At 43.9% G+C, this 22,873-nt stretch overlaps 1 protein-coding gene across 4 annotated transcripts in view; it reads right to left on the bottom strand.

Moving 5' to 3' along the window:
- ssbp4 (single stranded DNA binding protein 4) overlaps positions 1–17,358 on the bottom strand; it is a 70,784-nt gene extending 53,426 nt beyond the window's left edge. For 3 of the 4 annotated variants that reach the window (XM_036520940.1, XM_036520942.1, XM_036520943.1), the window contains exons 1-3: positions 17,157–17,212; positions 6,069–6,141; positions 2,383–2,444 (exon numbers count right to left, since the gene is read on the bottom strand). In XM_036520940.1, coding sequence (XP_036376833.1) covers positions 2,383–2,444; positions 6,069–6,141; positions 17,157–17,212 — 191 coding nt within the window. Of the gene's footprint in view, positions 1–2,382; positions 2,445–6,068; positions 6,142–17,156 lie in introns of all 4 variants that reach the window. The other variant, XM_036520941.1, reaches the window with a different exon arrangement.
- Between the last annotated feature and the right edge of the window lie 5,515 nt (positions 17,359–22,873).

The following is a 22,873-nucleotide window of genomic DNA, read 5'->3' as shown; positions in this document are numbered from 1 at the left end:
CCCTTGAAAGTCTTGACTATTCTGCCAGGGATAAGGGACTACTGGGGAAAAACCGTGTTCGCCGTGTCTGCTGTTCATTACAATCAAGCTGAGCTCTTAATAGGACAAAATGCAGCAATCAAAGAATAAAAGCAGAGAAGCAAAACAGTGCAATGATTTATCACCCCACTGAAGTTTCTGTAAGCATCCTATTCTCTTGATATTAATGCTGCATTGTAAGACATGAGAAAAACGCCACTTGCAATCTCTTAAACAGCACAAAGCAAATCAGCTATTTTATAATTTCACAGGAACGCTCCCTTTAGGCTGAACTAATAAATTCAACATCTGACAAGGAGCAAAGAAGAAAATAAAGGAAATTGAAGTTGTATGCATATTGCTCAAAGATGAGAGAGGAGGAGGAGGAGAATTATGTATTTTCATTTATTTATTTCGTTCATAGTTATTTATATATTTAGATCTAAGCAGGGCTCTCCTTCACATGCTATCATTTAGATCTTCCAATGGCAGAGATGTGATGATCAAGAGGACAGGCCACAGACCCACCAGCACAGACTGACTCAGATTTCCAAAGCTTCTGACCCCCGTCTCATACTTGCTTTTACATAACAAATGACACATTCTGAACAGAGTAGCTAGGGATGAGGCGAAATTCCATCTTTGCTTTGTTGCTGCTTAAGTCATTTAAGTCATTAAGTACATACCCATTCTATGTACATAATGTAAAGGCTGGTTTTGGGCTTAATACGTGTAGACATTTAGTCAAGACTAGTAAAACATCTCTTTATGCAGGAAATTAAAAAGGCTAATGACACCATCAACACCTGCACCCACTCTGTACCACTCCCTCAACCCCTCTGCCCCCAACGACCCCTCTCGACACTCATGGATGAGTGACCCCACCCCCACCCCCCATCCCAGACCCCCCTCTGCTCTGCCCTTCCATTCAGCCTCCTCCCAACAGGAAACAACCGGAGACAGAAGAGGGGCAGAAAACCAAGGGAGGGGGATTTGGTTGTTTAACACAAAGGAGACTGGAATGCAAGGAGTTAATCCGTTTGGGGTCTCTTCCGCAAACAAAGGACGGGACTGCAGACAAAGGTTGAGGGAGGGGGTGAGAGAGGGGGAGGGGCAGGCTTTCCCTTACCATCTGGACCTTTTGTTTTGGGAAGGGGGGGTTGGGGGTGTAGGGGGGAGGGGGTCCTGCCCCCTGTGAGGCTCTCCATCCACGTGCTGCAGCCCCAGACGGACACCCCTCTGCTGGGTCACACACCCCACTGGGGCCCCGCTCTCCCCCGCCCTCCTCTGCTAATTCGACAAGAGGCGGCTGCTCCAAGAAAGACCACTAGAAAAAAACCTCAGCCCTTCTCTAAGTTTTGAGACAAACTAAAAGTCACCTCTCATTTTGGTTGTCCATACCACACTACTGAAGCCATGTAACTCAGGTAAAAATGCTTTCTGGGGAGCCACGGTGTGATGAAAAACCATTACTCTCACATTTGATACGGGGTCGTTGTTAAACAGACACCGTACGCCTTGGAGTCTCCCGATCCAGCGCTAAGGAGGGAGAATTTTAAGACAAGCCGTGTTGAACTGACAAACAAAGCCTGCCTGTGAGCTCAAGCCTGCCTGCTGGACAGAGACCCAGGCCTGGGCGTTCCCTTCACATCAAGTTACACAGGAGAAAAAAAAAAGTCAGGCTGTCAGTTTGGCCGCTCTTTCCAATGAGACAGCAAATATGCTGAAATTCATGGGAATTCATCTCTGTCGTTCAAAAGGCCGACAGATAACTTCAGTGCCAAAAAGTGGGCAACACAGTGTCTTCTTCCACAGGGTGAAGTAACAGTAAAGACAACTATAATCAGATTGTAGATGAACAACAGCAATAAGATAAGGACTAACAGGTACAGATATAATACCGCAACACTCGTCATGGACTGAATAAAACCTGCTTCTTGACAATGGCAGTGCATTTGTTAGTGTGTTGTGCATTGTCTATCTGGTGGAGACTCTTAAAATGTCTTTCTCTACTGAAATGTGCCCTCCTGTTCGCATACGAGTGTGCTGTGGGGAGCATTCTGAAAAATTTCTTCTCTTTCTGGATGCGGTGAATATGTTAAATAAAGTGAATACTATCTTAACAATGCTTCTGACGTAATTCCATATAAAAGGAATAAAAGAATTGCTTGTGCGTACAGCACAGCTTTGCTACAGCAACGATCAGCCCCAGCTATAGTGACTGTTACTTAAAAATCCAGATATGATACGTCTTTAAGTCATTTGCAACAGGACACGAATAGTCAGGCCAGGATTCACTGGCATCTGCGAGCGCCTCTTTGGAGCGCAGTGTTTAGTTAGAACAAGCAGGCAGGACATACGTACCACCACCAGGAGTGCAGGAATCCCGGGGGCTCCCCCAATGTGATGTTCTTCTCCCATCGGATCTGAGGGAACAACAGGAAGAGTCAGAGCGAGCGTGCTGCACAGCCACCCACACGCTAACACAAAGACCCACAATCAGTCTCTGCTACTACCTCAGACACTAACGCACACAAACTCAAATATCACCACCCGAATCCGTATCCACGCCTACCCCACAGCCACACACAAACATACAGACCCAGAAGCAGTCTGTATTGCTGTTCAAAGTGCGTCGGCAAGTAAAGACAGTAGCAAGAGAATGGACACTAAGCTGCACTTAACAACAGCTCTCCAATTCCGGTTACGCTTCATCTCTGCTCAGCTCTGAGATAACGTCCATCTCACATTTACAGCCATTATGCAATGCCTTCAGTACCACAATGCAGTGATGATAGTTTTACCAGTACCCCAAAAAGACAAGAACAGCCCATACACTACAGCACAGTCCTGTGGTTGAGTGGCTGTATGAATGGACAGGCTCATTTAGCGGAACCATGGTCCAAGTGACTGGGAGGGAGTGGGGTCCCTGGAGGACAGCGATGCACGGAAAGGGACTTAGAGGTGTTAATTGAGGGGCTGAGTCAGGGGAGCCCAGGTGACAGCTGTCTCATTAGGTGCTGCTGCACAGGTGTGTTTTCCTGCAGCATGTACCTGTGGGGACTGAAACCATAAAGAACCTGAAGGGGGGAAAGAGGGTGTGCAGCACCTGAGACTGACACTGAGTAATTGAATAGCAGCACACAGCCTGCTGGCAGGAGATGGCAGGGAAGTACAGGTTATACACGTGATGCCAAGGGGGCCCTTTACACCTGTTGACAAACAACGCAAAACGTCAAACGCCCTCACTGCTGCGGCTGTAAGCCAGTGTACCCCGTGTCCAGGGCTTGCTGGGGCTTCAGCATGAGTTATCTGTTGCCCCTTTTCCACCAAGGCAGTTCGAGGGCCGGTTCGGAGCCGGTGCCTAATCTCGAACCAGTTCTTCGTGTTTCAACGGCCAAAGAACCGGCTCTCAGCCAGGAAAACTGGTTCAAGAGCGGCACCAACACTTTGCTGGTCTAGAACCAAGAACCAAGAACCGCTTACATCAGGGGCTGGGGGCGGGATTATTGTGACCAACAAGACCAACTGTGACCGCCATAAAAAAAAAATAAAAAAAAACCACAGAGCTAGTGTAGCGTCTAGTCTGTTTTATTTAGTAAGTTTTATTTTTCAAATGTTTCGCCTTGTTGCTCTGTATTTCTTAGCTGTTTAGAGAGCTACTAATTTCTCAACATCAATGTTATGAGCGTAACATTGATGGCTAGCTAGCTGGCTGTTGGTCAGCTAACATTACCCAAGCAAGCATAGCTACTAATTTCTCATATCAATGTTACGAACGTAACATTGATGGAGCTGTTGGTCAGCTAACATCACCCAAGCAAGCATAGCTACTATTTTCTCACACGACGTTCGTAACATTGATGTAAGAAATTAGTAGCTATGCTTGCTTGGGTAACATTAGCTGACCAACAGCGAGCTAGCCAGCTACCGTAACCTTGATAACAGTAGCTTTATTTTTTAAAGCACTGTTCTCTTGTTTTTATTATTATTTATAGAGTTGTCTGCCATCGATGACGTCGATGCCGACGTGTTTTTGGATGTCAATGTAGGCTCCCAAAGCCAGGAGCAACTCCTGTAAAGAGATAATGTAGTCCACTGTTGTTGTTAATGTTGTGCTTGGTGCTAGCGGGAAGGCGGAGACGTATACAGATGGATACAGTGACATAATGACGTGGTTCTATGGTGGCTCTCTAGCCTGTGGAAAAGCAAATCCGTTCTTAGAAGGTTTGCAAGTTGAACCAATTCCGAACCAGCACTAGCACCAGCCCAGAACAAGCACCTAGTTCGCGTTGGTGGAAAGGGGGTATATATGGTATGGTCTTTTGGAGAACCATGCTGATAACTTGTAAATCCACATTCTGCTAGTGTGACAACATTTAAACAGAGTGTGTGCTATACCGTTCATGCTGTTTGATTAGCAAAACCTTCCACACCTAAGCTCAAGTGGAAAGAAAAACAATTATTTTAAGTGCAGAAAAGTACCACACACCAGGCTATGTCAGCAAATATATTTCATCTTTTCAAAAGAGAGCTGCTACACATCTGCCTAACCACGAAATGACCAGAGCAGAATCTAGTCCATTGTATAGCTACTCTAAATGTTTAGAGACAACAAAGTGCTCAGTTTATGGTGTGGGAAATCTAAAAATGTGTTTTCTCTATTGACACACAGTTTATTTATGGTTTTGAGAGTTACCTTGTGGAAAATTGGCCGACTTTGGGAAACAGTCCCCTTAGTTTTACTGCACTCTCCCCAGTTTGAAAGGATAAGGGAAACACAGTTCTGGATCAGTTTTATACCAACATCCAGAACACATAGGCGTACAGAAGCACACGTTAATTCACCTTCACACAGGTGGGGAAAAATGAATCACGTCATAAAGCGCAGTACAGAGGGAGAATTACAGGAATCTGAGCTAGCTCTATTATACCATTAAAATAATTGTGTGCTGGATAGTTAGGCCAGAAAATGTACTTGAAACAAATAATGGATAAAACCCCAGAGATTCTTTCACTGCAGTTGAAAGGGATTATTTTAGCAGGTCTCGGGGTTAAGAACATATTATTAACCAATTTCACCTATTCACCCTTCCTAGCAGCAGAGATTAAATCTGACTTCTCACATGTGGCAGTGTTTATGAGCATTTATAAGACAAATGAGCTGGAGCAGCAGCACCACTCCCATCCAGTGCATCTCACCCAAGGTGTACGGTGCAGTCCCAGGGGAGGGGTAGGGAGCATCACTGAGGGCGAGCTGAGGGGTACACTGAATTACTGCCAAAAGGTGCAGCTCTTTACAAAGCATAATCTGTGCTGGGCTGAGGGGTGCAGCAAATTTCTGCCTAAAGGTGTAGTGCTTCATGCAATGTAATCTGTACTGAGCTAAGGGGTACAGTTTTGCTGGCAACAGGTGCAGCACTTTGTGCAGCATGATCTATACTGGGCTGAGGGGTACAGCACAGGCCCTTTGGCAAACTCCAGGCCTTGATAAGGAAGTGCTTTCTTACAGGCAGGGAAGGCAATTCCCCTTTCTTGAGGGCTGAAGTTCTGCAGCTTTCACAATCACCCTTAAATCAGCACCTTATTATACCTTGAACACCAGTTGAGTTGATGTATCCAAATAGTGACTTAAATTCCATAATTAAGTGTGGAGGCAGAACAACACCCACAGAGGTGAAAGCAGTCCACATATTTCACAGCCTTCACCTAACCTACAGGCAGTCTTTCAGGTCCTACGAAAGCACCTGCAGCTAAGTCTCATTAGGATTTACTCTACAATCAACTAAAATGTTGTTGTCATTGAACAAAAACCTATTTGAGAGCAAAAGACCGACTTTGGAAAATTTACCTTGGGGGGTCGGTTGCTAACCCAAATTGAAAATCTTAAAGCGTGAAATTGATTGATGACGTCACTCACTAATTACACAACGACACATGACCCAAGATCAACCTTTATATAATGCAAATTCCATTCCAGTCCATATAATAGGAACGCAATCAGATTCATCCGTCTATTTCAGGGAAGCAGATCTCGAGAAGTGACTTACCTCCGACAGGAAGGTCTGTGCAGATTTCTGAGCTCCGACATGCAGCAAGTACTCATACACATATAAAGCTAGCCTGAAAAACAGAGAAAAGGCCAGGGTTAGAGTCTGCCCTCCTCCACCCCCTCCTCCCCACAGAGCTGAGGAACAGCTTGGGAAAAGCACAGGAACAGCTCCACTGTCCCTGGAGCAGCTCCCCTGCCTCACTCCACTCACTCAAGAAAAAACGCTCCACTGCATTTCTTATTACAGACTGCTGTGGCAGGCAAGGGAAAAAAATGGGTTTAGAATAATCAACACGATCCAGTGCACATGAAAATAACGTAAAGGTAAATCTGTAGTGTATGTTAATCTGCAGCACAGTAACACGTGGTCTCACCAGCATGGCGGTGTACAAATAATTGTACTCTATGCTCAGACATTTCTTTGTGGGTTGACCAAACAGTTGCAACTTTTGTGACTAGGAAAGGACTTCTTTTAATCCGGATCCTACCTACTTTAAAGTCTTATGAACTTGCCAGTCCGTGGGTGTATTGTTTTCCAAGACCTGGCCGCATGTCAAATTTCTCCCCTCTGGTATGATAAAGTTTTTTTTTTTTTTTGTTTTTTTTTTTTTAAATCGCTTTATCTGTGGGGGTCTACAGTCGCTGCACAAGATATGGGTGATATGACAGCGTTACACAACCCGTAGCTGTTCGATTCTCAGGTACCCAACTCACTGCTCCACTCCACAATGCTTTCTCTCTTCAAAATGCTCTCTGGGCTTACTGGAGAGAAAAAAGCAGAAAATAAAGACATTCAAGCATGGCCAGACCCATCACCACGATCACGCACATGATCTGATGGCACCACCATGTTTTTTGTGTTTTTGTCATTTTTAGTCTCCATTACATCTGCTTGTTTAGGCGCCTCGGCAATTACCCGACTCCCATGATCCTACGCTGCAGGCATAGCTGCAGCTTCCCCCGCTCTGCCAGCCAGGAGAAAATGGCCTCCACTTTCAACAACTGTGAGAGAACAGTATTTGCCCCCAAAACCTCCCTGAGGCCAGTGTGAAGGGGGCAGAGGGGGACATTGGCAGCATGCCTATTGGGGCTCCCACTGCTGCACTCAGCCCCCTACTGCAGAAACAATGTTCTTCCATAAAGGCAAGGCAATGGGACACACCTATGCAGTCCACACCTGACTCAGGAGGAGAACTGACCAGCTCCCACACCTGCCAAGCTTCCTCATGTTGTCTTATACCAATAAAGAATCTGTTACTCTTTAAAGTTATTGCAAAGTTCTTATGTCATGAAATATGGCTGCTACAGGCAATGTATCTCCTATAATGTAGTGCCACATACTACTCAAACCTGCTGTGCCTTGTGTACAGGCAACTAGCCAATGAAATAACAGAGGGAACATTCCATCATCATACAACATAGCTGCTATGGGTTGTATAACTGGCATGGTGGAGTCAAGATTCAAAAGCTTAATGCTTCTGCAAGATTGCTTTTCGTCAAACTGCTCGGGATGCAAAGTAAATGTTGTAAGCACACTTAATATATTTCAACTGGAAACTGGTAACTTTAAAGTTCTGGGTCACACATCTTCAAATTCACATTTCACATATAGTGAAAATTCACCTAATCTTATGATACGAGTTAATCTTTGCCTCACATTTGAAACAGTAGTAAGAGCCTCATTGTGTCACAACTGTGTAAACCTGTAGCTAATTCTCCCCAGCCATCATTTACACTATCACCCAAACAGTGTAGGGTCTCCAACCAAGTGCTTGGAGTGCCATGCACCACTCCAGTGTATGGTTAAGGGTACCATGTCCTCCTTTCACGAACACAAACTGAAACCTGAAACACCACTAAATTGCTACCAACTGGAAAGGGATTTAAAAATAGTGAAATTCCAATAAAGTGTGGTACACGCATATTCTCAGCAACAAATCTATCATCATTCTTTGACACGGTGGCATCATTTGAAAAACACCTGAGGAAAATGCAATCGACTTCATTAGCCTTACATTTACATCAACAAGTTCTCAAAGTGAGTCATTTCCAAGCATTACTGTTGTTCTTTCAGGATACTAAATTCTTTCTGAGAATTCCAACAGAAGGAAACCAAGTTCTGCCACCTGCTGTAAACCATTTCTGTACTAATGTAGTAGAATGGGGCCACACCACTCTCCTTCAGTCTCTCCCAGTGCTGTCAGCGTATGCTGGTCTCAGTGGTGTGTTCATGAGAAATGCAGAGATAGGAGACATGTGGAGGGGGTGGGGCTGAGACCAATCCATCATTGGAGACTCTCAGAAAAGCAGATGATAGTCTGATGGGTGGAATGAGACCCCAGGTAGACCCTGGCAAGGTGCAGCTTCAATCACATGACCAGAGAAGAGAAGGCTGACCCAAGCACAGGAGGGACCACACAAGCTACTTTCTACAGAGGGTGACAGCAGAAGAGCCAGGGTGAACAGGCTCTTGCAGCCCAATGAGAAATAACAGCAGTTATAACAGTGAGCATGGATACTCTGAATAATTAAAGTAGAGCGCCAAGTTTAATTAATGTCTGTCCTAACAGCAGCCTTCATGTAGGTTGGTGGTTTTTTGGTCCGACGCACCACCTTCTGCAAAGGGCGACAATGGCTCCTCTTCAAGCCTGCACTTGAAAGGAGATGGCAGTCTCTCTCAACCAAAGCATACTAATGATGGTTTCCATGCTCTAAGTGATTTGTATGCCATTTACTATATGGCAGGGAGGGTTGGCAGTTAGTGTAAAATGTAAAAGGATGACCTCTGGGCTGTCTGTAATACCCAGCGGCTGGTGTCGGCTTATATAAGCTGGTCCAGGCTGAACTGGATGGAACTGCAGATTCCCAGGAGCGGCCTGATGAAATTTTCATCGGGAGGCGGATGTGATCTGAGGGGCTGCTCACCCTGGTGCTGGGTACCTGCACCTGCCGTAATGCATTATTTAAAAACATTCATTCAATCCCAGCTTCAAGGGACACCTTTTGTCGTGCTGTCAGAAGCCCTGAGTGTAACTCCGTAGAGGCAGGGATGCCAAATCCTGCCCCACTGTGCATAGAGGTATGGGTGCATGAGAACGGGCTACAGGTAATTCCGATACTGAGCCAAAGAGGACACATGCCATACCAGTCATGCTGTTGGAATAGCATGCCATTCCAATCATCAGATGGAACAGGTCATGACCATACCAATGAAAATTGCCGTAACATCCCCCTGCCTTCAACACTCACAGAACCATCACACAACCCAAGCAGAAGACACCTCTACCTACTTCCAAGCTGAATCATCATCCACTAATACATTCAAAATACTTACCGACAAATTTACTCCACCCTGATCTAATGCATGGTAGATCAATTAACCAACCTTTTTGAGCACACTTCAGTGGTACCAGACAGTGTGCAAATGAACTCAAAATGAAACATTTTGTTCGTCCTGGGTGTGAGAAATGGCACCTGCAGCTGGAGCCCTGGAGTCTCGTCAGGCTTGCCATGAGATTCCCAGGAAGCTGATACACTCTCATCATCGCTCATCTCTGCTCGCTGCCTGTCAGACCAGCTCTCTTCTCTACCCATTCAAAGAGCATCTCGGCTTGCTCGGGGGAACGCCTTGGGTGGAGGCACCCCCCAACAACCCTACCCCTCTCATCCCTCTCCCCGCCAACGCTGCCAACAGTTTTATACGCTTGTTATTTTAACCAAATCTCGCTAGAGGTCCCTCCTTGATTTGCCGCTGGATGCATCTGGGTTTTAATCATTGTGCATACCCTGTGATGTCATTACACGAGCAGACCTCTTGCATCTATACATCTGTCTCTTCTCTGTGAGCCATGTGCATGACCCATGAGTTGGATCTGTGATGGAAACAGGACCCACCCCAATAAGTGGTCTGCTACAACGTCTGGTGAACAGTATATAAAGTATACGGACCACAGTCCATCAAAAACAAAAGAGCTGTATGGGTGAAGGCAAAAAAAAAGAACATCCTTGCCATTTTCACTACTTTCACTTTTTTGAAATCTCTAACCCAATGCTGATACATCACTGGAGTTGTCACTAGTTGTTTTTGTTTGGGGGGGGTTACAGTCACTCAGAAAGTCCAAGAAGTCTCTTGGCAGGCAACAGTACTCCCCACCACTATCTGCCCTGCTGTCAGAGATCACAGGTGGAGCGCTGCAATGATGGTGGCTGTGTGTCAGCAACACAACCCTCTCCGGTTCCACAGACTCAAAACGCCAAAGCAGTGGCAGAACTGCGCTCAAAATCAAGAGAGACAATGGGATCAGAAGATGTGGGCTTGAGTTTATTTCAGACTGCAAGTGGCTGTGGGGGAGAGATGGCTGTTGGAATGCTGCTGTTTCTCCCCTCTCCACTCTCTTCTCTCTCCCTCTCTCTCTTTTTTTCACCAGTGAGAAGCAGCTGAAGAACATCTCCCTCTTTTGCTGTCACGGTTTCGCGCATAGTCCGCACATCAAGGAGTGCTCCCCCCCTACCTTATCCTGTGAGCACACCTGACATCTCGCCTGAGGCTCCCAGACACTGTTCTCTTTAAACATGAAAGTGCCAGAGCCAAGTTTAGCTATCTAAAGCACAGACACTTAGCAAATTAACTTTTCTGTCTTTGTTTTAATAATTCAGCAGCAGGGCTAGGGCAGGGTTTAACTGTAACCTAGGCATCATAAGTGAGGGGAAAGGTAGTAGGCAAGGCCATGGGTCAAAGATTATTATTACATACTTAAGGTGATGAAATTACAGAGTAGGCGTAATGCACATAAAAATGACACAAATTTTGAACAAAACCTCTTTAGTTCACACTGAAGGGGATTTAAGTTTTATACATATTTTCAAGAGCCTCTAATACCCTGCAGTGATTTGAAACCAGTCTCAACACAACCATTCTGTTTAAAGATGTCCAGTAACAGGACCCCTTGATAAACCTGCGGTCTATGGCATTCCAAGACTACACTAACCCAGACCCAAAACCTGCACAAAACTCTGGGTCAGGCCCCAGTTCCAAGTTCTTCCATGTCAAGATAGACGTGGACAGGGTTCATGAATACAGAGAACAGCTCAAATGCTGATGTTGAGAATGAGAAATGATATAGTACCGTGCAACAACAATAACCAATTTAATTACTTTAGTATAGCCACTGTCTCAAAATGCCTCTATTGCCACAGATGTACTATGGTTTTCAATGTCTCTTTTGTTTCAACAAGTCACCATGATAGACTACGTAATTTTTCAGACAGAAAACAAAAATTTCCAGAAAGCTACTCATGATGACAGTAGTTTGCCAAACTGTCTGCAGGGGAACAGCTATAGAAATAAGATGAGTGCTGAGCTTCCTGGAAGTGTCCAATTCTCTTTTACATGTTGGCTTTTGTTCTTCCCCACCCTACCTAATCCCCATCTCCCTCACACAGCACGCCGCATTCCCGCAGAACTGCCTCGCCAACACTGTACACCGGCCAAACTGGGCCAGAGTGTCCTTCGAGCAATAGTACTATGATAAAAAGTGCACTCACTGGAAAGTGAAGATGCGGACTTAAATGTAAGCAGTGAGCATTCTGTAACTGGCATCTACAGACATGGCTTCCCAGCAGTCTCCAGACGCAAGTACATGAGAACACAGGTAATAATCTTTTCCTCAGCTGCTTGGCTAAATTCTTCACCTACTATATTAGCGCAAGCTCCCCTCATGGGGCACATGAGGTGTCTGTGCCTGAACTACTTTGTGTTTTCCCAGAGCAGCCCTGTCCGGTGGTTGGGATCTACTGATCCCAGCTTTCTGTTGATGAGAAAACAGAAGAGCCCACCAACCTGTGAGGCCTTCCCCTTGAAAAATCCAGATCCTACACATTCAACAATATACACGTATATTTAAAAATATCTACGGCTAGCAAATCAAAATTTCACAAAGATATGGGTCACATGAATATGCAGGGCCTGAACAAAAACATTTCAAGCTGAAAACACTGAGGGAGCCAGCAGCCTAAAAAATATGTGAAGGAATGAATCAATTATCACCCTATGCGTAAAGCTCAGGTGGATTTTTTTTTCCCTGAAAATTGCCTATCCCACAATTCTTTTAGGTAGATGGCTTGTCTGACCAGGCAATACACATGACATTAACAGAGTACGCTTATGTGTTTGAGAGCTCACATGGAGAGGACAGGGAAAGCAACTGCATTTGCAACTGTGGCTCACCACCACCAGTGCCATGCCTAATGACGCCAGCATCATGCTTTCTGGTTGCAGGGCAATATATTCACCTCCACACACCAATCACTGCCACTTAGAAGACCAAATATCCCATTGGCCAGGATCTTTATAATCTATGCCATTCTAATCATTCTACAAAATACTGACCTAAAGGAAGGGAACTGGTGTGTGTTTGTGAACCTGCAAGTTTTAGTGTGACTGTTTTTAAAGCTCTGGATGGAAGAATCATCACATTGGCTTGTCAAAGCAGCAACACTGTTTGTGTACACCTCCAGCAAAAAAAGTCAAGGAAATGAAGCGCTACAATTAACTACATGAATGTAAAACTGATTAACCTTCACACACAAGAATATCAGGTTTGAATTCCAGTTATTTCTGATACTCATAGCGATTTACAGTGACCTTAGGGTATTCACAGGCATATTCAGCTGGTCTGTTTACCTCAGATAGAGCATTCCTCATGAGACATTTCAATGGAGTGATAATTAAGCAATCATATGGACATGTGCATCCATTTCAAAACGGTTCTACCTTTCCTTGCATCAGACTCAATGTGGTCATACTGCGTTTGGGGTCATTTTGTTCAGTTAGGAAGATCTTAACCTCAAAAGCTACCTTTCTGAGAGGAGCGGAAAGAATATACTACTTTAACAATGCTCCTTTTATCACCTGTCTTGGCAAAATTACATCTGCCCACTGCTACTGCGAAGGCCAAGGTCTTTTCTGCACGACACAAACATTTAGATCACCCCACCTGTCTACAGTCTCTGCATTCGTACAAAAGTAATTTAAAATTCTGCTGCATTCTTCCCCATTTCCTTCCACTGTTGTTGCAAACATGCATCTGGAACCCCAGTGTGCTCTGGTAGCTGCTGATGAATCTTTGTCCCAGAGCTTCAGCGCTGCACCTTTCCCTCTCCGACACCCTAAGAAAAGGGAAAGGCTGGGAGAGGCTGGGGTAAGTAAACTGGCAGTCTTGGACTTCTTTCCAATCACTCATTCTAATCCATCAATTATTCTTTACTGAATAAATCTGCTGTCTGCTTGCTCAGCCAATGGTTTCATGGAACCCTGGTAAATATTCCTGATAAAACTAGCCCCCTTCGGTGGGAGCTACATGTTTGGATAAACAGACATCATGCTTTACCTCCTTCCAGAGAGTCATGGTAACTCACATGCCCACAGTCCTCCTCTCGCTCCAATTAAAAAGATGCCAGCAGTACTCACATGCATTTCCTTCAATCAGACCAGCTTATGGGGAATCATTTACCTTGTTCTGAAAGAGTGGGAACCAGCCAGAACAGACCAAAGCATCAGATTCTTGGATTCAATTTTTACTTTGAATTCTAAACACAAAACATTTGAATAAGCCAGAATACCATCCCTATGTACACCATTCTCATTTCAGTTTATTCTCAGACGGTTCAAATTTACACCTGTATGCAGTAAAATGCTTCCAGTGTCAGTATCAGCTTGCTCTCCATAGACAATGAGCAGCATCTGAAAAATTCCATGGAAAACTAAAACTGTTGTCTTTTTGTACTACCACTGTGACAGGCAGCCTAAATCAAGATCTACGGTGTTAGATAAAAACGATGCACCTTGGTCAATTTGAATTTCTTATAAGCTCAAGTGTGGGGAAATTATAAAAGACCTGTGAAAGAAACTGTGAAGCTGTCAGCGGAAATTGTTTATACTATGTATGTTTATAAATTTGTAAAGAAATACCTGTTTGACTTTGCTAATGCAGATGAAGACAGGAGCAGCATTTGCCCACCTCTGGTTATCACCTGTCTGATGCTATAAACTGTTTTGGAAGGAGGCACAGGATAACTGCTGGGCACAATAAACATTTCCAGTATGTCTCTGGAAAAACTGTCATGCTCTTACTGTTATCTACCTATAACTTAAAAAAAAAACACAACATTAACATTTCACTTCCACTGTATTATAGACTTTAATCCAGTTAAAATGTCCAGGCATAAGGATATTTTGTATGTAAACAAACAAAAACAAGAAAGGCATTTCACTGCACAGGAACTCCCAAGTTAAAGTGTCAGTTTTCTTCACCACTCCTCAGTGCGCCGGTGCATCATCATACCATTAAAACATGTAAGATTTGATGATGCTTGTGACATTGCATATTACAGGGACAAGGGCATGATTTCTACCAGGACTCAAAGCCCTCTTCCTAAAACACTGCAGGGCTAGATCCTGCTATCCCACCAATGGCACAAAGTCTTACGAGACCACTAACACTGGTAACTTTAAACAAGGAGAGAAAATAGATTTCTTATACATATAATGTACTGAATAATGACATGAGTGACTGCGCAACTCTGTGACTGCTACAGAAAACAAAGTCTACATAATATAAAAATGACAACACAAAAAGAAGGAACTAAACCCATTCCAATAAGCAAGCACACGTTTTGCACACACAATTACTGCTGTGTCTCTCAGATATGAGCTTGTAAAAATATCAGCAAATTCTGAGTACAATACTACCCTTTTCTCTGTGTTTTATATAAGTCCATTCAAACCGTCCCAAGCCCTCCACATGTAAATAAAAACAGCGCTGTCGTATAATTTACAGAACTGCATGTTTTATTATTTTGGTTGTTATTGTTGCAGTTCAAGAGTATCGTTATCTACATGTACCGTTGTTATTGCTGTTAGTCTGTCCCGTTTCTTCATTACTGTGAACAACAACAATAACAAATCTCCATCATCATACTAATACAGAGGTAGTATTTCAAGTCGTTCTTTATTCTGAGACACATTCAGCATTTAATGCCTGCGCACACGCGTAGTTTTTTTCTGTTCCGCCGAAATGTTACAAACGCCGCTTGTAAAACTTTCCCATTCACACATGATATGTTTCAAAATGGTATCACTTGTGCGAAATACTGGATCGATGGATTTGAAAAAGAAAAAAAAAGATTCAATTTTTTTTCTACAAGTTCGTCACTGATTTTTATTACTATTATTTGTACTATTATTTATATACTACTATTATTTGTTATACACAACATAGAATTTTGTACATCTGTCGGCCACTATCATGTTATAAAGGTCCTAGCGGCCAGCATGTACAATGGACATCTAGCACTGAGCTTGATTACTACTGCTTTTATAGAATAGCCTATCTAGAAAATATGCGTTATGGTCGCGCTACAGGTTGTTTAAAGCATTATATTTACTCAACGGTCAGAGGTAGAACTCTCTGTGTTAAAATTCAGTCAGCTTGCAATCTAATTACCCGAACGACAGCCGTTTTGTTTGCTTTGTAGTTATTTGGTGTTAGCTAGACAGTTTACCATTGTTAACTACAACACACGCACCTTCTCGATCACTTTTCTGATAATATTACCGAAAAGTGCCGTTCGACAAGTATTTGGTGGCTACATACCGCTCATTCAGTGTTTGCGTATACAAAATGATTTCAAAAGCGGTATCAAACTAGATAGGCCTAGCCAACTTTAAGATCTGAATCACCAGCCTAGAAAATCCCCTTGTATTCAAAGAAAAAGATCGTTATACACAAATGTAACTCCTAATACATGCGTTTTTGACACTGGATAACCAAGTTAGCTAAACAGCTACCAAACCGAAAGACATGCTAAAATTTGAAGTAGTACAAACTAACAACTGAAAAGCACCAGTAACCAGTATTCGAGATTTCGAACTCTCGTCAGTCTTGAGTGATAGCTACCAATCTAAAAAGTACCTACCACGCTAGTTAAAATATTCCACCTCTAGGTAGCTTGCTAGCGACGTGGCTTTAATGTGTTTGCACGTTCAGTCCAGCTTCGGCGCTAAAAATAAAATGCTACCCATTTAAAACACCGTGACAACACCAATGCATTATTGTATTTGGATAAGTATTTGCTTCAGTACTTAGTTTTGTCACCGCAAACCGAGTATCAATATGCCTGGCAAAGTTACATAGCTCAATAGCCAACATGAATCCGATGCTCTTCAGTGAATGAAAAGTTCACTTAATTCCCACAGTTAGGTAAGTTAACTACCTATGCACTTTACAGAACCACAGAAAAGTTTACCGCTTAAAACACTTGTTTAGCAAGTGATAAATTAAGCAGCAAAGCAGTTTTGCACACTTTTAGTGCCATTATGGTCAGTATCTGAAGAGTTTGCAAACTAGCCATCTAATCAACTGTCTCCAAACCATGACAAAAACAATCAAACCTGTTCCCCTGCATCAGAAAATTATAACTCTAAAAAAATATCTAGATGCGGTTTTGAGGCTAACAGACAGTGTGTGATCCAAAACCCACACTTGCACTCTAGCTAACACAGCCATCTCCTAAACCCCCATGTGTCGCTGAGACACCGAGGATAAGCAAACCAGAGCCCGTCCACCCAAGTAGCTAGCTAGGTAGCTACTTGCGGTACGGCAACAGAGACAATACTTCTCATGCAATCAGTCTGCTCCACCACAAAACAAAAGCCCAGTTCGTAGCAGAAACTCTCTAACTTGAGCATAATCTTCGCACGCGCTTACACTTTGCAATTATTTGCGGAATAATTCGTGCGGCAGTATGTGAAGCACAGGACACGGCTGTAGTAACAGATTCTTCTTCAACAGAAATAACCATAAAATCTCGTAAACTGAAGGAAAAAAAAATCAGTAGAGTTATAGCTAGCAACATCAAAAAGTTATCATAGCGACCCGGCACAGCAGGAGAAAACTATACACAAGAAAGGCACGCATGTATTGCACACCCCCATTTAAATAATGGTAGCTAGCTTTAGTTTCGAAAGTATTGGTGAGAGTCCGTAATATCCAGATAGCACTCTGTAACAGTGCGCAATTTCACTTACTTTTCTCTCGCTTGGCTATCGGAGGGGACGACAGCTCCTTTACCTTTGGCGTACATGCTGGATTCTGTTTTAAGACTTTTACCCCACTCAACACCTGTCAAAGAAAGCAGCCAGGAAAACGTTCTATCTCCATAGCTACCCCTTTACTGTTTTTTTCCTCCTTTTTTTTTACATCTCCAACATTGGCCACAAATCAGGCACAGTTTCTATTGGGGGAACTTGAAACAGACCGCTGGTGGATTTTTTTTTTTTCAACCACTGTTCCAGGAATCAGTTCTCACTCCCTCTGCCGTGGAGACGGTGGGGGCTTCTTAAAGGAAAACGCACACTGTACATGTTTTCTGGCCTCTGAAACACTCTGAGATCGAGAAAAACCAAGCTGAACAGGGTTGTGGAGCTGCAGGGCTCTGGGCCTGTTAGCTTTGAAAGTGTAAAGGAAAAGTTTGCAGTCGTTCGAATATAGAGAATAACCGGTATCTTTGTAACATCCAACGCTGCTCACGTTATAAATCATAAAACGTATGTCGGTTTTACATTTAGATACTTTTTATAGTGAAACTTTCTTAAAAGGTGGTACGAGATGAGTTCATGGTTAACAAGAGAAATGTAACCTTATTCCAAGGCATAGCCAGCATTGTCCTAGTTTTCAAAGTAAATATTTTATTTTGTCATATTAAATTGGCCTTCAGATGACAGGCTGACTCTTACAGGGTTTTTCATACAGGGAATGAGAGTCCTTTCAGTTTAACAGACCTTCGGGTGTAGGAACCATGAGAAAGTATATCAAGTTTTCTAAATCCAGTGTTTAAAACAGATAATCCACACAATATTAATTTCTAGATTTATAAAATGTCAAGATGGAAGTGAACATATCAACCGTTGTGGGAATCTGTGGCAAAAATTCTCAGTCTCTTTTGTTTGGAATAATGGAAATCTAGATGCATTTGACTGACCTGGGTGTCTACAAAATACAGCAGCAGTGTTAAAACACCTATTACCACAACTATATGTCTTCTGTTCACATTTTCTTAGTATGACACAGTCATCATGTGAAAAAGCCATTTTATTGAAAACATTGGAAGCTTTAAGGGAACGCTTCCTAAAATATCCATTATTTCATCTTACACTAAAAGCCTTAGGTACCTTGCTCACATTTTAAAAAGATTTTTATTATTTTTTGATTTGGTGTACTGTGCATTCTGGTAAATTGCTCTGTAATGTACACTGTGCAGTGATGCACACGGCAGAGGAGAAGTTACCAAAAACACAGTATACAAACTCACCTAACAAGATCTACTCAAGACAAGAGTTTAGTCCAAGGAATAGCTGTGACAGCTTGGGTGTATAAATATTGTAGTAAGATAAGAAAATGTAAAACTTGCTTGATTTTTCTATGAAGTAAGCATGATCTTTTTGGGAATAGGCAACCATCTAGCATTTTTAAGGAGTAGGAAAAAAAAAAAAAATTTCATGGCATAACATAATGTGTCCAAGCCAGTGTTACCAGCAGACAACCACTTTCATGAAGTGCTTTGGTTATGAGGGGCTGGGATGAGGTACTCTGAACAACCCACAACAGCTCCACCTATTGATGGTTTTAACTATTTCATCTTGAGGCAAGCAGGGATTTTTTAGAACTTGAAAGAACATGCTTTGCAGAGTCAGGAGCCAAACCCCAGTTTCCCACTCTGCAGTGCAGCAGAATTTCTATGTTGCTAAGACTCACCTTGGTAAGGCTGAGCTATACCACTACCAAGCAATTCCTAGTACCTGCTTGACAGGCATGGTTGCTACACTACCCTCGCCATCATCTCGACATGTCACCAGGCATGTATCCCACCTTTCACACCAATGTAGCAAGCAGGGGTTTTAGAAGAGGGAGTTGGTCAGAAACAACATTACCAACATTTCATCTTTCCAATGTAATGGTTTTAACTAAACAGCATAAAATATACAATATATGTCATGTCCTGTCATACATACATTTAGCATATTTCAAAACTCAAGTGTGTCAGAAACCTTTCCTTCTATCCAAGCAGAAACTGTAGACATCAGGCAAGCCAATGATACTTATTTTTGTGAGTAGTCACCTATATATTCATGTTCCTTTCATTGCCTATTTATGCATTTCTGTATTGTGTATTACTGGCTCTAATAACTAATGAGCTGTAATTCCAGTTAGGCTCAGGTGTCCAAAATCTTGCAAGGGAATGCAGTCATAAGTCTTTGTGAAAAGCGTGTCTGATTCACATTGTTTAAATGTCCTGTTTCAATGACTTTTTCAATATGCACACATTGTCACTTGTGAGGATATAAATGTAAGGGAACAATGACTACAAGTCTAAACAACATCGGATACAAAGCCCAATTAATATTCTGTGGTGTGCATTGAGACCCCATCATCACTCACACTCCCTCTCTGTCCTGAGGCTTCATTCTGCACTTCAGTGATTCAAGCCTTTGGTTTAAATGGTATAGCCAGAGAGACATGCAGTTAACAAATTTGGTGTTATCTCCATTAAAATGATAGGAAAACATGCACAAGTCATTGTTATACTCTCACTTTAATAGGTGACAGCCTCTTTGTGATTTCACCTGGATCTTTAACTTAATTCCTTTGTCAAATAAGCAAATCCAGCCAAACATATTATGTTTTTATGTCTCCTTATGTTGTGTTTCATAATTCAATGTTTTTCATTTGGGTTTGTGCATTTGGGGTTTTTTTTGTCAGAAATAAGTAGTTCGGTTTCTGCTCACTTTACATGGGGAAAAAATAGTTGGTCTCCCCACTGAGGAATATCCCCTGCAGTAGCACATGCTAAATGATAATTCACCGCAATTGAATAATTGAACGTGAGGTCATTGATTGCGTTTGCTCAGTTTCAGCAGCTGAGTCAGGGAGGTCCTATGGGCTGCTTTGACGTGTTCGAGGCCAGTACCGGCAGGGACTGCGGAGAGGGAGCTCACAACCTGCGTTACCTACAGAACTGCACCTCCTATCCCACGTTCCGGTGACTCAGCCCTGACTCATGTGCACCCCCCAAGGTTTCTCTCTTCCACTGCCAGTTTTTTTTTTTTTTTTTTGGTAAGACAGACTTCCATTTCGGGCCACTGGACAATCTAGAAGAGAGGATTCATTTAATGGGAGCCCTTTGTGTCATCAATGCAACGTTTAATGCCTAGGTGACGAAACCACAGCATGTCTGAGAGGCAGCCACCGAGGACCTGTCATGCCGGCTTTACAAAGTGGTGGGAATGTAGGAATACTGTTCAGTGTGCGTCTTACCAGTCCCAACACACCCAACAGCCTGTTTAAGTTGCCTACAGCAGGCACAGCAGGGTTGGCCAATGCGGCCATGTGACTGTAGTTATTTTCCATGGCCAATGGGGTTTTGATGAACTGAAAACAGTAAATAGTGAATTTAGTGCCTGGGTAAATCATGCAGTTGAAAAACCTTAACCTGCTTTAACTTGTGGAGGTTACTCTGTTGTAGAAGAAATTCATTTTTTAGATGAATAAGTAGCTCAGCAGGGCCACTGAGAAACTGATCAGACTCCCAACATACTACACTCCGTACGCTCTTGCAGTTCTTCTTCTCGCAAAGGAGCCACATAGATTGTAAATCTTGCTCACATTATTTCAACCACACAAACAAGTCTACGAGCGTCGGGTCACAAGTTCAAAGTATCCCACTCCTGCTGCTGGCTTATATAAGATCCTGCAGATGGTAAACCCTGGAGTAAATGAAACCGCTGTGTAAAGGGAGTGAGCATATGCCCCAAGAGGCAGCAGAGGCAGCGGATTAGTGTTCTGGTTTGATTGGACCACCACGGTTATTGTGCTCTGTTTAAGGCAGAGGACCACTACTGGAAACCCTCCTCCTCCTACTCTGAACGGGGTGGACCCCCTGCGAGCCTCCCCCCCCCCCCCCCCGCCGCCTCCTGTCGTGCTGCAGCCTCCCCAGCAGGAAGTCACGGACTGCGGCTGTGGGGTCAGGGCTCAGCTCAGCGCAGCGGTCAGGCGGGCGGCGGTACAGAGCCCTGCGCATGTATGCGGCCGCCGCTCCGGAAGAGGCACGCCTGTCGCTTTAAGAGGCGCAGAGAGAGCAGGGGCAGGAGCACAGCGGCTGCAGCAGTGGCAGTGTTTTCATGCTGGTTTTTTTTTCTGTGGGAAGTGCGCAGCCCCGCCACAGCTGACTGTGTGTTTGTGAGGATTCGCCTTTCTTCCAGCGAGCGGAAAGAAATCCATGTTGATGACTTTATTCCACAGGCGTCTCCCAATGGGCTTCATATGGGGGGGGGGGGTGGACAAGAGTGAGTGAGAGTTAGTGAGAGAGAGAGAGAGAGGGAGAGAGAGAGGGAGAGTGAGACACTCAAAGAATGGTCAAGAATCCCTTCTCAGAAAAACACTGCAGTAAAATCCACAGAATCCCTACCAACATGCAAAATGAAAATTCGAGTGGAGGAAGAATTGTTTGTGTTTGTTTGGGACACTTGCAGCCTCTTAGCCCTCCACAGCCCCCCATGCCCCCCTCTAAAACTATGCAACCCATGACCAAGAATCCCTGCCTGCTTCTCCAAATCTATGGGCACGTCTATTTCAAGACAGAGTCAAATTACCATCTGTACATAAAAGCAGCCTTCAAACGCTGCCCTGCGTGAATGTCATTTCTGGTGCTGTCTGTCTCTGTAATAACTCGTCTTGCAGCAGCATTCTGGTACTGAGGCACAGACGAGCACAGGGGATAAGCAGCAGAGCCTGAGGGAACAGCAGAAGCACGAGAGCGGGCCTGATAAGGGATCGTGGTACAACATGTGCCGCAGTGTAGAGGTATGGTGAATTGCATCATGGGCGTGAAGATAGACCGTACCCAAATGTTACCGAGGACCCCACAAGATTCGGAAGGTGCCAAGTCTTTCTCTCTCTGTCTCTGTCTCACGCACACACTCAAACACACACGCCAGCACGCGTGCCCACACAGGCGCGCATACATTCCCCGCCGCCGCCGTCTCCCCTGTGTGTCTCCCACGCGCTCAACATGCGGCTGCCAGCATGGCGCTGCGTGTGACCTCCTTGTGCCCAGAGGGGTGTGTGTGTGTGTGTGTGTGTGTGTGTCTGAGCGAGCATGGTGTATGTGTGTGTGTGTGTGTGTGTGTGTGTGTGTGTGTGTGTGTGTGAGTGTGTGTGTGTCTGAGCGAGCATGGTGTATGTGTGTGTGTGTGTGTGTGTGTGTGTGTGAGCAAGCCTGCATGCGTGAGTGTGTGTGTTGTGTGTGACTGTGTGTGTATTTGGGGGGGGGGTGCTGGGTGGGTGTTAGCAGGCAGGAACAGGGGCTTTCACATTAGGGGGTCTGATAGAGACTACCGTCGGCACAGTAACTCTGCTTCTGTATTATTTCACTGTGCCATTGTCACCCCCTTTCCCAAGTACATCTCTGGTGATGTTACACCCATAGTTTGCTGCACAGAACACTCTATTCCCAGTCTCCTGAATGTGGTGGAAATCAATCATACTAGAAAAAAAAAACATGTTAGGGAAAATGAATGATACCATTTCTGAAACAAGACAGAAAGTGCTGAGACTTGCCCTTGTGGTCTCAGTTATCTCAGCAACCATTTTGTCCCACACATCAACTGTTCATATCAGCTTGCCGTGTGTAACTGTGTGTGCTGCAAAGCTAAGGTCAACACAGGGACAGCACAAAAAGACTAAGGAA

This window comes from Megalops cyprinoides, chromosome 2 (genome assembly GCF_013368585.1).
Source record: "Megalops cyprinoides isolate fMegCyp1 chromosome 2, fMegCyp1.pri, whole genome shotgun sequence".
Lineage (NCBI taxonomy): Eukaryota > Metazoa > Chordata > Actinopteri > Elopiformes > Megalopidae > Megalops > Megalops cyprinoides.
This window is presented reverse-complemented; position numbering and strand designations above follow the sequence as displayed.